The sequence below is a fragment of the Carassius gibelio genome, chromosome A3 (assembly GCF_023724105.1).
Source record: "Carassius gibelio isolate Cgi1373 ecotype wild population from Czech Republic chromosome A3, carGib1.2-hapl.c, whole genome shotgun sequence".
In the NCBI taxonomy this organism is placed as follows: Eukaryota; Metazoa; Chordata; class Actinopteri; order Cypriniformes; family Cyprinidae; genus Carassius; species Carassius gibelio.
The window spans coordinates 11,777,975-11,793,433 of NC_068373.1; the positions used below are offsets into that span (position 1 = coordinate 11,777,975).

Below are 15,459 nucleotides of genomic sequence, written 5' to 3' on the forward strand. Positions count from 1 at the left end.
CATATGACTGCACATGCCATAAGTCTGTTATTTCAATATGCATGCTCCAAAAACTGGATAATGTCCATTGTAGTGCATCATGGGATACTTACACCAGCCTATACAGATAAACATCCATTTCCTCAGTTTGTCGGTGGAGTATGTCAGTACTATGGCTGTGTGCAGATAGCAGCCCTCACCAAACATCCAGAAGAAGTTGGTCACATGGAAATAATTATATGCTGCTGTGACCAGCCTGCACCAGATCTGAGAGCAATGACAGAAAGAGAAATCCAGTTAGGTGTTTAGAAACTGTTCTAAAGGAGCTGCGCTTGAGGAGATCAACATGCTACTTCTTGTTAGCATTCTTTAAAACTCATTTATTTTAATAACTTTATGAAAAAAAAAAAAGCTTGTGTGTGTGTTTGTGTGTGTGTGTGTGGAGGGGCAACTCTTTCTGATTGAAGCCGAGTTCAAACACCAAGCAGGGAATAAAACCATTTTACTCCAAGGGAAGGGACATTACAGATGGGTAGATTGGGACAGCGGGTCTGAAACAAGGCATTGGGATGGAACAGATTTAGATTAAAATAAGATGAAAGCCAGTGGGTTATGGCTTCTCATGACTGGAATATCAGAAGCACAATACCTCTTAGGACATAATGCAGAGGGTCAGTGTCAAAATGAAAGCCCCATTTCTGAAAATGAAATCTTTAATCTTTTGGCAGATCAAAAGTAGTTTGATCAGATTTAGTCAATTTAATAGGCTATTTTATAATTTTTGATTTTTTGAAGTTAAGAAAACAGTGCAAACACTGAACTGAATGCAACATTTGTAACACGTTCGATTAGGAAACACGTTAGCACATTAGCTAATATGCTGTTTATTAATTGTTAATAAGGTAGTTAAATTTATGCATTGGGGTAGGATTAGGGGATCACAAATATGGTCATGCAGAATAAGGCATTAATATGTGCTTTATTAACACTAATAAACAGCTAATATGCTAGGCATGCTAATAAGCAACTATTAATAGTAAGAATTGTTCCTTAAAATAAAGTGTTACCAAACATTTCAATTTTGCAACATCTGATTTTACTCCTTTCGCTCCTTTGTTTTTGGCCATATTTCATCACTGGGCCCTGTCAAGTTGTTGTCTCACGAGAAGATAAAAAATCTGTTACTTTTGGCACAATATTGAAGATTACAGCGGTGAGTTATTACTAAAGTGGGAATTCAAGTGTCACAGAAATATTATAAGCTTTCAAGCCTCTGAGTTCTCTTAAAATGCATTAGAGAAAGCGAAATCTCAGGCTAACTCTTATCTCTGTATGCCATACTGTACGAGCTTGAGAAACTACTGAAGGTTCATTTTTTTCCCAGCATTAATCAGTGAGCTAATAGTCCATAGCCCATTACATGTATTCTGTGCTAATGATTTTGTTTCAACATGTGAAATAGCGGGGTGAAATGAAAAGCTACTTCAGTCATAAAAATCCTCTGGCTCTCAGTTGTACTTCTGAAGTATTTTACAATCGACTTCTATAATAGCCCCCCTGGTGTGACAGGAATTTAAGACCATGCAGAGATTAGAAGCTTCTGTAGGATCTTTATTGCTAATTTTACAGTTACTTACTGAACAATGTCTTTCATCAGCAGTCACTGTGTAAATTCTCCACAAAGTGACACTTTTCACATTAAATGTGTCATTCATAAAAACTCAGGGATGAGCTGTTTGCTCTGACATGTAAGCCATTTCTAAACAGATGCATCCTGTGGTACAGAATAAAAAAGACATAATGCAAAGCTCAGCCTTGTTAATTAAAGCGGATTGAGTCAAGATGCTCTTTGTATAAACCATGAACTATAATTGAAAGGATTCAAAACAAATGCATCCATGACATCGCATTTTTACACAATTTCTTTCATATTTAAACAGCCTCCAGCTTTCCATTCTGTCCAAGAATGCTCATTTTATTTCATCTAGTCACGTCGACAGAAGGCATTTGTCCACAAATCATTTCTTATCACTTTTAAACATCTTAAAGAAGTTTTCTTTGTATGGAAACTAGGAAAATTATGCCACTGCTGTCTGCACAAAGACCTGGAGGAATCCTTAATAACCACTTCTGCCTTAAAACCCCTTGCAACTTTTCGCATCCTTTTTTAGGTTTCTCTCTTGGGGAGTTTAGAGGTAGAACTAATGTGCTGCCGTTCCAAATCTTAGCATGAAGAGCCAATTAAGTCAGCCCTTGCATAATATACAGATGAACAGGTACAAATTATGCTTTGACAAATACAAGATACGTATCAAGGACAAACACTGCGCAATCAAACTCTAATACTTTCTGAAAAGCCATGTACATCGTAAAGTATGAGGCTGAATTTGGATGTAGATGGAAAAGCCCCTTGGGACTGATATTGACGTGGAGGTAGATAAATTAATTGCTTGGCTCAGTTGATTAAGCAAGTACAGAAATGTGGAGGGTAATTAATTCTTGGGGAAGCATATGGATGGTGACTCAGGGGCCGAGCTGGTAACATTCCCTCCCAAAACACCCACCAACGCACATGTAGTGCCAACAACACCATAGACTCTGAAACTAGTTCGATTGTCATCTCTGTTCGAGTGCAGAAACAGAGACACAGAAGTCAGGGACAGTTTTTGAATGCAATTAAACAGACTGTTCTCCCAAAAATGAAAATTTGCTTAAAAAAAATACTCACCTTCATAATGATTATTTTCCGAAAGTAACCCACACCACTCCAGTCCATCAATTCATATACTGTGAAGTGAAAAGCTGCATGTTTGTAAGATACAGATCCAAAATAAAGGTGTTTTCACTTTAATCCATAACACTACCTCCAGTAAATAAGTCAATCCCCTGTATTCCCCCTACATCAAAATCCACCTAAATGCATTGTTTTTGTGAACCTGTTTTTTTGTATCTGTGCACATATCTCTCCTGTTTCAGACAAGATGACTTGTTTCACTGGAGAAATGATTATTATGGATTAATGAAACATTTTGAAGTAAAACAATTAATAATAGGTTTGTTTTTTAAAAAACATGCCTCTTTCACTTCACAGTATGTTGACTGATGGACTGGAGTGGATGGGTGGATTATTGTGATGTTTTTATCAGCCGTTTGGACTCTCATTCTGACAGCACCCATTCACTGTTGGTGAGCATGTGATGTAATGCTACATTTTTCCAAATCATTTCTGATAAAGAGCCAAATTCAACTTGGTTGAGTAAATTTTCATTTTTGAATGAACTATTCCTTTAATAAACTTTTTGTTTGTCTGCATTGTGTGGCAAAAAAAAGAGAGAAAATAACAGTGGGGCGAAAAGCACAAAATAGTTTAAATGAACAATTGTTGGAACAAAAGAGAGGGTGTGCACATATTGTGAGAAATAACAACGGATTATGTGACAACTGTTTGTGTATTTTGAAAGAAAATTAATATGAGTAAGAAGAGAATATTTGTGTGCATATGTGATTACTCACCACATTACTCTCATGCACCTCTGGGTTCATGGTGAGTTGCACCACGAACCAGGTGGCATTTCGCAGGATAAATGCTGTAATCAGGTTCCAGTGGATGATATTTCTCAGACACCGAATACTCCTGAGAATGGACAGGAAGGGAAGATGAAGGAAACGAAAGATGGAAGGGAAGAAAAAGTGAAGATGTTAGATAAAATACACTCTTCCTATCAAGGCTTGTTGTTGTCTTTTTAACAGGATGACTTCATGTTGTTTTATTGGTTGATCCATTGTGCTGTTGAGTTTTCTTAGCATGCGGTCCCATCAGAGCACGTTATGTTTATCTTTAAATAGCACACCGACTGTGTGAAGGGGTTGCATCTTCAAGTAATGAACATTTCATATTCACAACTCATATGATATACACAGGGTGTAAACTGATTAAAAATGTGGTCAAATTAGTTTGATTATATGCCTATTATTAATTATAATAAAAAAATAAATAAAATAAAAACTTCAAGGGACAGTTCACTTAAAAGTGAAAATTCTCATTCTCATTTATTCACCCTCATGTCATTCCAAACCTGTATGATTTTCTTCTGTGGAGCACAAAATAAGATAAAAAAACAAAAAACAAAAAAAAAAAACTGCTTTTTTTTATGTTCCACAGATAAAGAATACAGGTAAGGTGATATGAACTGTCTTTTTTGGGTGAACTATCCCTTCAAGAACCACTTTGAAAAGCTACATTCCAACATTTCACCATTTTACAACAGGTTCCTGGTTCTGAAAGGCTTTAGGACACAGAATAAGCTGCTTTAATAAGCACCACGCTAAACTGGCAGTCAGACGGGTGTCAATTTGAAGCAGGTCAAGAAGTTGAGGGTTGCACTTGGCTTTCAGACTGACTGCCCAGGCTTTGCCTTAATAGAAATCACAGCTGTACATTAGCATAAATAAAAATGGCTGAAGAATATTTAGTGCAAATTATTAACTGTCCTTATGTTGTATATTCTTATGTGTTCTGCTACATACTGTAAGAACTACATCAAGATGCATTTCTCTACAAGCTTCTAATTTTACCAAAACATTTGCTTAAACATTTTATAACTGGCTTGTTTTGTTCTACTGCTGCCTTGCAAGTGAGTGAGAATTTGTTATTGTATGACCTTTATTTGGCCTCAGGACTGTTTATATGTGACATCTATCAGGGGCGTCATGCTGCTATTTTTTATAAGGAGACTTCAATGCCAGTGCAGGCTCAACGTTGCACCACTGGCAAGATAAAACAATAAAGCAAGGAAAAAGAACAAGCACTTTTTAATAGATTAGGGTAAGATGCGCTGTTCTTGATTAGCATGAAAGAAGAACAGGGTTCAAAAAATGTTCAGAAATAAATAAATCAAAATCACATCTAGACTCTGAACTTGACAGTCAGTGATCCTCTTCCATTTTTATTCTTTCACAGTGTGTTGTAAATTACCCTCTTTTTCGGCTTTTCTCTCTCAAACTCTTAACTTAGGGCATAATTAACAGTAGTGTGACTCAAAGGTCAACTTGCCTTTGGTCTCAATCTCAGGCTGGAGGCTGGAGCTGGTATTTACAACTGACCAAAGTGACCCCCAAATCAAAGTAATCATCCGAACTTCCCAAATCAGAAGAATAAAAGATTAACTCACAGAAGATGATTATAAGTAAACTCTTAGAGGAGTTTCTCAGTGTCACAAGCAAACATTAACAGGGTCAAAAACCAACAGCAAATGTCAATAACATAATTAATCTTCTAAGAATCATGTAGCAGCCAAAAACGAGAAGAAAACATCATTAAATAACTCTATTTTTAAGAATGCACTTCAGTCTCACTGGAGAGGATAGACAGGTTGATGCAGTCATCTCCATAATGATCCAATGAGACACATTTATAGATCATAAACACAATGCTCTGATGGTCTCCATGCATGTTTAAGATGTGTTATGGTAGATGAAATGTACCCTGAAACATGAGGATTTATTTCTCATCTACCTCCCTGAAAACGTTTACCTGTTAAGGGAGCTTTATGACTATATGCTGTGATATATTTAGATTTCTAAAAACAAAAAATCGAACAATCTGGAATGTTTTTTTTTTTTTTTTTTTGGTAAATGTCAAAATAATGCATTTCACATTCACCTCCGATCCATGAGCACTTGCACAGGCAAACACACAAATCCTATAAACACAGAGTTAGCAGCTGCCTCAGTCATGCATTTATGTCATCTGAGCAGGAAACTGCTAGTTCGGGGAAATTCATTTATTGCAAAGGATGCAAGAAAACGGAATTATGACATTGCTTAGCACCAAAGCTTTCGTATCTCTGCCTGTGCATCTCATTAGCAGATCAAACTTAAAAAGAAAACAACACCAGCATTAGAAGGCGAAACCTTTTTTTTAAAATTCCTTACAAAAAGGCAAAAGAAGAAAAATTAGTTTTTAATTATGCTTTCGTTTGCAGTAATATGCTTGAATTACAGATGGCCTGGATATAATCTGTTTTTCTTGCCTTTTTCAATGGTGATATTAGGGGGAATCTGCAGAATGGATTTAAATAGAGCTGCAAGAATCTCTTGTTGTCTCAATTACTGTAGTCAGTGTCAGTTCTGTTACTGTAAAACTCTGTTACCAAGTTAGAGAAACAGTGCTGACAGTATGTAACAGAACTGCCAGTCATGTATGCATGTGTGTGTTTCTCGGTTTATAACTGCCACTTCTGTTACGTACTGTCAACACTATTTCTCTACCTTGTTAACAGAGTTTGGGCGCAACAGAGTTGAAACTGACTAATTGAAAAATTGTTATGGCCTGTTACATCTTGTGATTCATGATTCATTATTAAAATAATTACAAATATAACAAGTCTCTCTCACACACTCTTTACCCAAACCAGATCCTTTACTCGAGCCAAACCACATTTCTCAGCTGGAAGCTCCACCTCAGTTAATTATTTTAACTGTTTGTCAGATTGTACAGCAAGATCAAAGTACTGAAACATTTAGTTTGAGAACGGATATAAATAAACTCCCGCCTATAAAACTATCTGTGATAAACACGGTGGGGAGAAAGCCGTCTGACATCTGCAAGATAGATGGATTGATTGTGAAAATGATGAGGCACGCCATCTTCTGAATGGTAATCGGCAGTTTCAGAGACTTAGGAAGAAGAGATGATGTGTCTAAATGCAAAGTGTAAAGCGCACGGCGCAGGTGCACCCAGGGCATGTCTAAATCCACTTTTGGTATTTTAACGATGGAAAAATGGTTGTCCCTATTCTCTTAATGAGTAATGGGTGTTTTTTGGGCGTAACGTGCAATAAACCAATCAGAGTCTCATCTTCCATTCCCTTTAAGAGCCAGTTAAGCTTGATTAAATTCTCTCATCAGTACCTTTTGTTTGCTCCCCTACAAATTCTCTGTTTTCCCTAAGTCTGTGTCCATTCTCGTTTATGTTATGTTGGCTTTTGTGAAAGTCAGTATTGCATTTCCAGTGTCTTCTTCACTCCAACAACTATAACAATTATGAATTGTCATTAATTTAAATAAATCAGCATATCATGTGATTAGTTAAAAAAAAGTTTATCAACTGAAAGCACCAATTAAAATATGTAAATGACTAGCAAATTTTTTTTATCTTTGCGTGCCTTTCAAAAATAGTCATAGCTACTGTAAGCACTGCATTTCAGGGGGTTATGCCACAAGTCTGTATTGAAATTAATTTCCCTCCTCAGTTAACTGACTGAAATTTCTAGTGTGATGGATAAATACAGAAAAAACAATGGGAGCGGGTGAGGATGACTTCTCTTGAAAAAGGACAGCTGTGAGGCCAGTGTCGTCCTTGTGAAAACACAAGCTCTGGGCGTTTAGCAGCAGAGTATCTGCCGCTTATGCGGTTCCCTGACCTCGTTCACACAACACTCTGAGCAGCTGCCTCTGACATTACTTTCTCATTAGTTATGGATGGTACACCCATAAATCTGCACACACAAACTGTACACACACACACACAAACAAACTGGCAGTGATAGATGTGGCTGTATGCAGATGTGGCTGTACTTTCTGATAATTAAATCCTGTTAACGTGGTGTATTGTTAGAGATGTTTCTCGTAGGATGTGATTTCCCACACTGGCAACTGACAAATTTGACTCTTACTGCTATTCTCTCATTAATTTCACCCCCTGCAGTTTTCAGCTGCTTTATGTGAGAGAACTGATTGTTTTCGTGTGTTTCAACATACTATGTTTGTGTGTGTGTGTGTGTAGAAATATATGCTGCCGTTTTTCTTTGAAAAACAATAAAATAGTTTAATTAACACTGCTTTTTTCAAAACTGAAGCACCAAAAAGAAAGAAAGAAAAAGTTTCATGCTGAATAAAATGCAATAAAAACATTAAAGTATTGTACATATATATGGCAACCAAGACTCATTCTTTATAAACCTGTCTGTGGCGCATTTGAAAAAAAAAACAAAAAAAAACATAGACCCTACCCTAAAGGGGGTCGCACACCGGATGAGAAGCTCAGCACCTAGTGGATTTACCAGGTCACAACCGTCCCAACACTCTTCAGGTAATTAAAATAATGGAGTAGCAGGCCCCAAAAGACGAAAACCTAATCAAGGACGTAGGGAAATTATAAAGAATTATATGCAACCAACCATAGATTATTCAAAGACAACAGGAGGAAGTCCTAAACTTGGAGGAAGATCGAGTTTTTTAATTGGTTTTTCAGGTAAGAATGTCTAATTTTCGAAGTAAATTTCGGTATTTCCGTAAAATTTTCAGTGACAGTCCTTAGAAACATTAAGAAATAAGCATACCTATTGTAACGGAGACAGTGGTGTGCCAACTGCTACAAGGTGTTCAAGCAGTGGCGGCACCCCTGCTCTGGATGTACCGGCCCATGGAGGCGTGAAAAAAATGAAAAAAATGAAGAGAAGTCAAAAAGTTGGTGTTTATTCCAAAATGTGAAAAACAAAGATTTTCCAAAAGAATGCAAATGATATTTACAGTGTAACTCAAAAAGTAAAAAAAAAAAAAAAAAAAAAAAGACTGTACAAAGTTTAAATGTACAAACAAAACTTTTGGCTATGTCAATAATTTGACCCAAAAATCAAGCAAGCAACTTCTCCAACTCACTCTACGAGTTCCCCTTACCAGACTGAGAGAAACACTTTAAAACAATAAGCCCCTCCCACTAGGACTAAACCATTAAATAATTGATGGTAACAAATAAGTTCAAGAAAGACTAAACAATTAAATAGCGACTTAATTGTAACAAAGGCATAACTATTAGAACTAAAAAATATGCAGAAATATAGATCCATTTCAAACAACACAAACTAAATTCATTATTATGGTTTACCAAAGCATCAAACAAACACCAATCTCCCCCTCCGGCATGAGACCAATTAAGTGTGCCTTCTATTGGCGGGAAACAGGTATTTAAAAATGGTGGCAATGTGGTGCCCGGGTTTCTTCTGTTTTTTTATGAGAAAATGTTCCAGTACGAAAGTATGACTGTTTACTTTATGTAAGTGGATGATTAAAAACAATTAACATTTAACATGCCAAACGGTCTTGTTTGTATTCTTAACAATACACAAATTAACATAATAAAATTATTGACTCACAAAGTGTTAACCTAAACAAAAATGGTGAGAACAGGATCAACACTTAAACAATACACAATCAATTACACACACACACACATACCTGGTGTTAACTGGTGTTACATTGCGCAAAACATTGTGTCGTTGTATGAAAAGTCTATGCCTGCCTAGTGTGTTGTGCTCTAAGTCCAGTGCCACAGTCTCTAGTCACAATGTCCCACTGAGACACCTATATAATTTTTTTTCAGCTTCTTTGTTTTTATTGATCAAACAAATCAGTATTAGTAGCTACAGCATTAGAAATGTTGAAATTGATAATAATAATACAAAACGATTGATGAATGGCAATCTAGAATGCTAGTGATAATCTAGACTAAATTATAACACAGATTCTTCATCAATTTAACGTTCAAAACTTGAATAATATATTTAAAATAATAATAATAAATTAATTAAAACTCATCATCTTGCTGCTCACAATGTGATTCGATATTGAGCTCCAGCGTACAGAATGTGCGCGTCCGGTGTGTGATACCTCGAGTTGTCCTACACGTGGCGCGGTTCTTTTAATTTGACTTGTGTTTCACAAGACTCATACAAGAATGCAAGTGCAATGCTATACCAAGTGAGCTATCGAGAAAGTTTCAAAAAAGACCATGTTTGTAAAACAAGCATCTTCGAAATGCAGGGAACAAACACAAACACTTGCACAACTCCGTTGATGCTCTGTAAAAATAAACTCCATCCACTGGTCCCTTAATGCTGTTTTTTTTTTTTTGGTAATCTGTGCAGGGTTTTCTTGCCCTGGCAACCAAAAATACACTTCTTTTGTGACATTTTGCGACGCTCTCGCTCTGATCAGTCAATGTCTGTTGTGCTCTCAGTGCTCTGCTCTACGGGAGCACGCGCTCTTCTGGCAGACGTGCCCTTAGGACCCATATAAGGAAATTCCGCTCCATCTAAAGTCACACAGAGCCATACTCGAAAAAACTTTCCGAAACTTGTGACAAACTGGAAGGAGTATTTTTGGAACAGAAATACTCCTTCAAACGTACAACTTAATTTTTGAAACTTTGTCCATGTTTAGCATGGGAATCCAACTCTTTAACAGTGTAAAAAACTCAGTATGCATGAAATAGCATTTCACCCCCCCTTTAACTGATATTCTTATCTGAAACTTTATTTGTAGAGATGTCGCATCAATGCATCGTACCACAATTGAGGGTTTCATGCATGTATCATAACCGAATGCGACATGCCAGTTTGAATATGTGAAATGACTAAATTACATTTCAGTCTGTTCCTTACACAGACTTCAGTAGTCTAAAACAATAGCACACAAGTTACATGACTATTTTATTCTTTTATGTTTTGTCCTTTAGGAAGCTTAAAAAATGTAAGAACTGTTGTGTTGTATATCAAAGCGCTGCATAAAACCTCTCCTTTTGTAATCCATGGAGAAAATAAAAGCATAAAGGTCTGAAACAATATGGTGGTGAGTAAATGATGACTGAATATTCCTTTTTGTGTAAACCATTCAATACAACTCCCTGAAGCTCAATGAAATTTGCAGCAAGTGACTCTTACCTCCCAATGACCTCCTCCAGAAGACGTTCACATGGATGTCCACTGTGACTCTACTGAAGTGCACTGTGATTGACCCTGTTTCCCATCCCACATCAGTGCCCCAAACGAGCCCCTAAATCCCTGTGAGTCACACAGGAAAAGGCCGCATATGCAATACCGATCCAGCCCACTATGTAATAGCATATTTGTGTGCGACTCATTTAGCATGCGCAGATGTATGAAAGACATAAATTATTCATCATTAAATACAAAGCAGCAGAAAATCCATCTCTGATCTAAGAAGAAAAACAGTGTTATAGCAGATAAAGGACACAGTTCCTTGTGGATCGATGAGCACAAGCAAACAAAGATGATGAGGTTTGGGACGTAAGACTAGGAAAAATGGCTTCCACTTCTCATAATAAATAAAGTGCACACAAATTAAGTGACCAAACATTTACCAAAAAAAAAAAAAAAGGCAGAGAAACAATTTCATTTAGAAATTGCTACTAAATTTCACAAACAATTGCAAAGAACCAGCAAGTAACAATCTGAAATGTGAAGAAAAAAAAAACGAAAGTGTTTTTTTGTTTGTTTGTTTTTTGACAATGTACAACAATAAACTTTATTACAACAATGTTACTGATTTAAATAAATATTTGTGTGTTTGTGTTTATGCAGAAAAATAATCATGTTGCCACTGCAAATTTTTAACAATTATTTTAGGATTTATTTGCAATTCTAGTTCAAATGTAAATTTCAGCTCTACTGAAAGTCAGTCTCTTGACTAATTAATATTGAACAGTAATTGGTATATATATATATATATATATATATATATATATATATATACCTTGCACAAACTAATACTTTTTTTACTCAATTATTTAAAAACAGGAACATTTTATAATTAGATCAATAAAGCATTAGTTCCTTTAAAAGCAGCACATCCTTTAAGGAATAAAATTGTGGCAATTACAGTACCTCAAAACAGCAGGTCTGCACATCTCTAACTGACACTCAGATCACACACAGGGCACTAGTACTCATGTTGCCAACCATCACCATGGCAGCTGAGGGTGGGGGTCAGGGAGGCACTGTTGGTACTGACAGGCTGGCAGTGCTGGTCACAAGTGGCCATAAGTTCTCGCCAGTGGTAACCTGGGGGTATGACTGCTGCAGCACTCATGAAACAAACAATTAATACAGAACTAATCCTATTCATGTTGCATAATAATGATTTAATTTAAATTCAAAACTGCATTAGCTAATCTGAACTGCAATATGACCTAAGGTACAGTTTAACAAAAATAATGATACTATTCAATACATTTATATCACAGACACAGTATTGACAGATCACAATAAATTACAATATACAGTATATATATATATAGTCTCAGTTACACATGTAACCCTCGTTCCCTGAAGGAGGGAACACAGACATTACGTCAGAAAGAGACTGACAAATGGGATCTCGCCCAAGAGCCCAATCACCTTCGAGTGGTTACAAAACTAGCCAATGGTACACAGAGGAACTTGGTCTCAAGAAACTCCGCCCCACAGGACAGATAAATAAGGAGCAGCGCAAGCAACTCACACTGAAGTATTCGCTGAGGAGCCGAGCAGCAAGCGGATTGACACTGAGCAGGTCCTTACTGGCCCGAAGGGATGAGTACCCGGGAGGACACTGGCTCTACATGGAGATTATAAAATCTTGCAAATGCGCCATGTGCCAGCGCCCAGGATGATGCTACACTCCTAGTTGAGTGAACTCTCACCCCTAAGGGACATGGCAGGTCTTGAGCTAGATAAGCCAGGACAATAGCATCCACTATCCAGTGGGATAACCTCTGCTTGGAGACAACCTTTCCCTTGTACTGGCCTCCGTAACAAACAAAGAGTTGGTCTGAGGTCCTAAGGCACTGAGTTCTGTCCACGTAAGTGCGAAGCGCAAGTACTGGACAGACCAGTGCTAGGGTTGGGTCTTCCTCCTCCAGGGGCAGCTTTGCAAGTTCACCACCTGATCTCTAAAGGGAGTGGTGGGAACTTTGGGCACATATCCAGGCCGGGGTCTCAAGATAACGTGAGAGTTGGCCGGCCCAAATTCCAGGTGCGCTTCATCAACTGAAAATGCCTGCAGGTCCCCGACTCTCTTCACCGAAGCCAAAGCCGTCAGGAGCATAGTTTTCAAAGATAGAAACTTTACCTCTACTGAGAGCAAAGGTTTGAAGGGAGCTCTCTGCAGTGCCGACAGAACCTCTGCAAGGTCCCAAGAGGAAACCTGCTGAGGGCGAGGTAGATTGAGCCTCCTGGCCCCTCTCAGAAATCTGACGATCAGATCATGCTTCCCAAGAGACTCTGACACAGCATGCCCGTTGCACATGGCACCCCAGCCCATGGCAGAGGCACCACAACATGTCTGGACACAGGTTCTAGGGGAATGCCCGCCCATAGAAATGAGAGGTCAAACCACGGGGTGAAGGTTTGACCATGCCCATCTTGGGACTCGGTCGTCAATGGATTCGAAAATGCCTTTGGGCATTAGCATCTTGAACAGAAGTGTGTGAAGAGCTCAGTTCAAGGCACGCAAGTCCAGGATTGGCCATAACCCACCTGTTTCCGTGCGTACTATTAAGTAGGGGCTGTAAAAGCTGTACTTCATGTTAGCTAGAGGGACCAGCTCTTTTGGGCCCTTTGTCAGCAGGGTCGCGACCTCCGCGTGCATGACAGGAGCATCCTTGCCCACCATCATTGCGCAAACACCCCAAAACCTGGGGGTAATTCGGGCGAACTGAATCGCGTAGCCGAGCCTGATCGTTCGGATGAGCCAGCGGGATGGGCCTTGGGACGGGACGCTCTAGCCAGGCTCACAGAAACCAATCCAGCAGGGTCAAGAGAACTACAGGCATACCCACGGTGGGGCAGCGAGGTGGAGCAGACAACACCGGCATGGGAGGCATGGCGTCCCTTAGTGGGGGCGGACTGCGATAACTTGTCTGACTCCAAGTGGCAAAGAGGCCATGAGAAGGCAATGTGTTCTCGAGCTGGCTCTGCATGGAAATGCAAGGGGAGAGGAGAACAAGAGCGGCGAGGAAGCACATCGCCTCTTGGGACCCGGAGGTAGAGGAAACAGCTCGGGATGGGGTGGAGGATTCCACTCAAGCCCGATGCTCTCAGCTTCCCGGGAAAGGTGAGGGGGGTGTGGCCCGAGGAGGCTGGCTCGTCGGGGAAGCCCACACGGTAAAACTCAGATCACCCTAGCCTCCAGCAGAAGAAGCCCTCTTACAAGAAGAGGAGCTAGAATGGGGTGTGGCAGAGGAGACTCTATACCTTTTAAGATAATCAAGTCTTGATCTTAACGCCGAGATGGTCATGTCTCCGCAATGAGAACATGAGTCATCCACAAACGCAGTCTCAGTGTGCTGAAAGCCCAGACACGTGACACAGCGATCATGGCCGTCACGAGGAGCGATATATCGACCGCACCAAGAAACATACATGCGAAATGACATCTTTAAAAGGATGAAAACTCAGCCCGTTCTATTTTAGCTCAATAGAAATAACTCTTTTAGTGGTGTTGAAGTGCTCAGGGGAATGCGGGGAGCTGCTGCAGGAAACCGAGGCGAACCGCTGAATTGCACCGTCACACCAACACCAGTTGATTTGTTTGTAACACTCCGGTGAAGCAGCAAACGGTGTGCTTGGCTCTTACAATTTATGTGTATGTAAAGTAAAGGGGGATGGTACTTATGTGTGTTTCAAAAAATTTTGTGAAACTTTTTTTTTTTAAATATATTTATTTATTTATTAACAAATGTATTATATACAGGTATATCCTAAAAAAGTGGGTTGCAGCTTGTTGACCAGGGGAAAATGTGGGTCCCATGGCCAAACCAGTTGAGAACCACTGATGTTAGTTATATACATAAAATGTCAAGTAAGGGATATTGTACATCCAGTCAGTTGTTATCACAGAATAAACCCAGACACAAAATACTGATTTGAATATTATGATTTTACTAAACAAACAAACAAACTTACTGTAATATCCTTATCCAATGGTATATATAATAATAATAATAATAATAATATTATTATTATTAATATATATATATATATATATATATATATATATATTAATAATAATAATAATATTATTATTATTAATATATATATATATATATATATATATATATATTAATAATAATAATAATATTATTATTATTAATATATATATATATATATATATATATATATATATATATATATATATATATATATATATATATATTTTTTTTTTTTTTTTTTTTTTTTTTTTTTTTTTTTGTGTGTGTGTATGCACACTGGTGTCCTCGTAGGTCCAGGAAGGGTGCGTTGAGGGACTCCTGCGCCACCACAGACGTGAGCCACAACCCAAACGAGAACTGCACCCGTTTACATGGATGACGGGCCACGATGCTGGGCCGTCCATCCCCTGCAAGTGCCGCCGTCAAACAAGCAAGATGCGAACTCTGCCCCTTACCTGGACCCTTCCTCCATGAACACTGCCCGACCCACATGAACCATGCAGCACGACGAGGACACATGATCCCCCATTTATTTTGGACACTCTCCCCCTTTGGCCACGTTTATCGCCTCCTTTGTATTTTCTGTTTATAAAAGCCTCTCCCAGGCCTGACTCCACGCCCACTGTGTCTGTCGTTGGCTCCTCTCATGCCTATATATATATATATATATATATAAGCTGTGTTTAAGTTAATATGAGTGAAGTACAATT

At 38.5% G+C, this 15,459-nt stretch overlaps 1 protein-coding gene across 1 annotated transcript in view; it reads right to left on the reverse strand.

Annotated features, from left to right (window-relative positions):
• Positions 1–15,459, reverse strand: part of crhr1 (corticotropin releasing hormone receptor 1) — a 120,330-nt gene that overhangs the window by 15,140 nt on the left and 89,731 nt on the right. Inside the window, exons 7-8 of the mRNA XM_052543725.1 lie at positions 3,493–3,613; positions 93–246 (exon numbers count right to left, since the gene is read on the reverse strand). Of these exons, the coding sequence (XP_052399685.1) occupies positions 93–246; positions 3,493–3,613 (275 nt within the window). The remainder of the gene's footprint in view (positions 1–92; positions 247–3,492; positions 3,614–15,459) is intronic.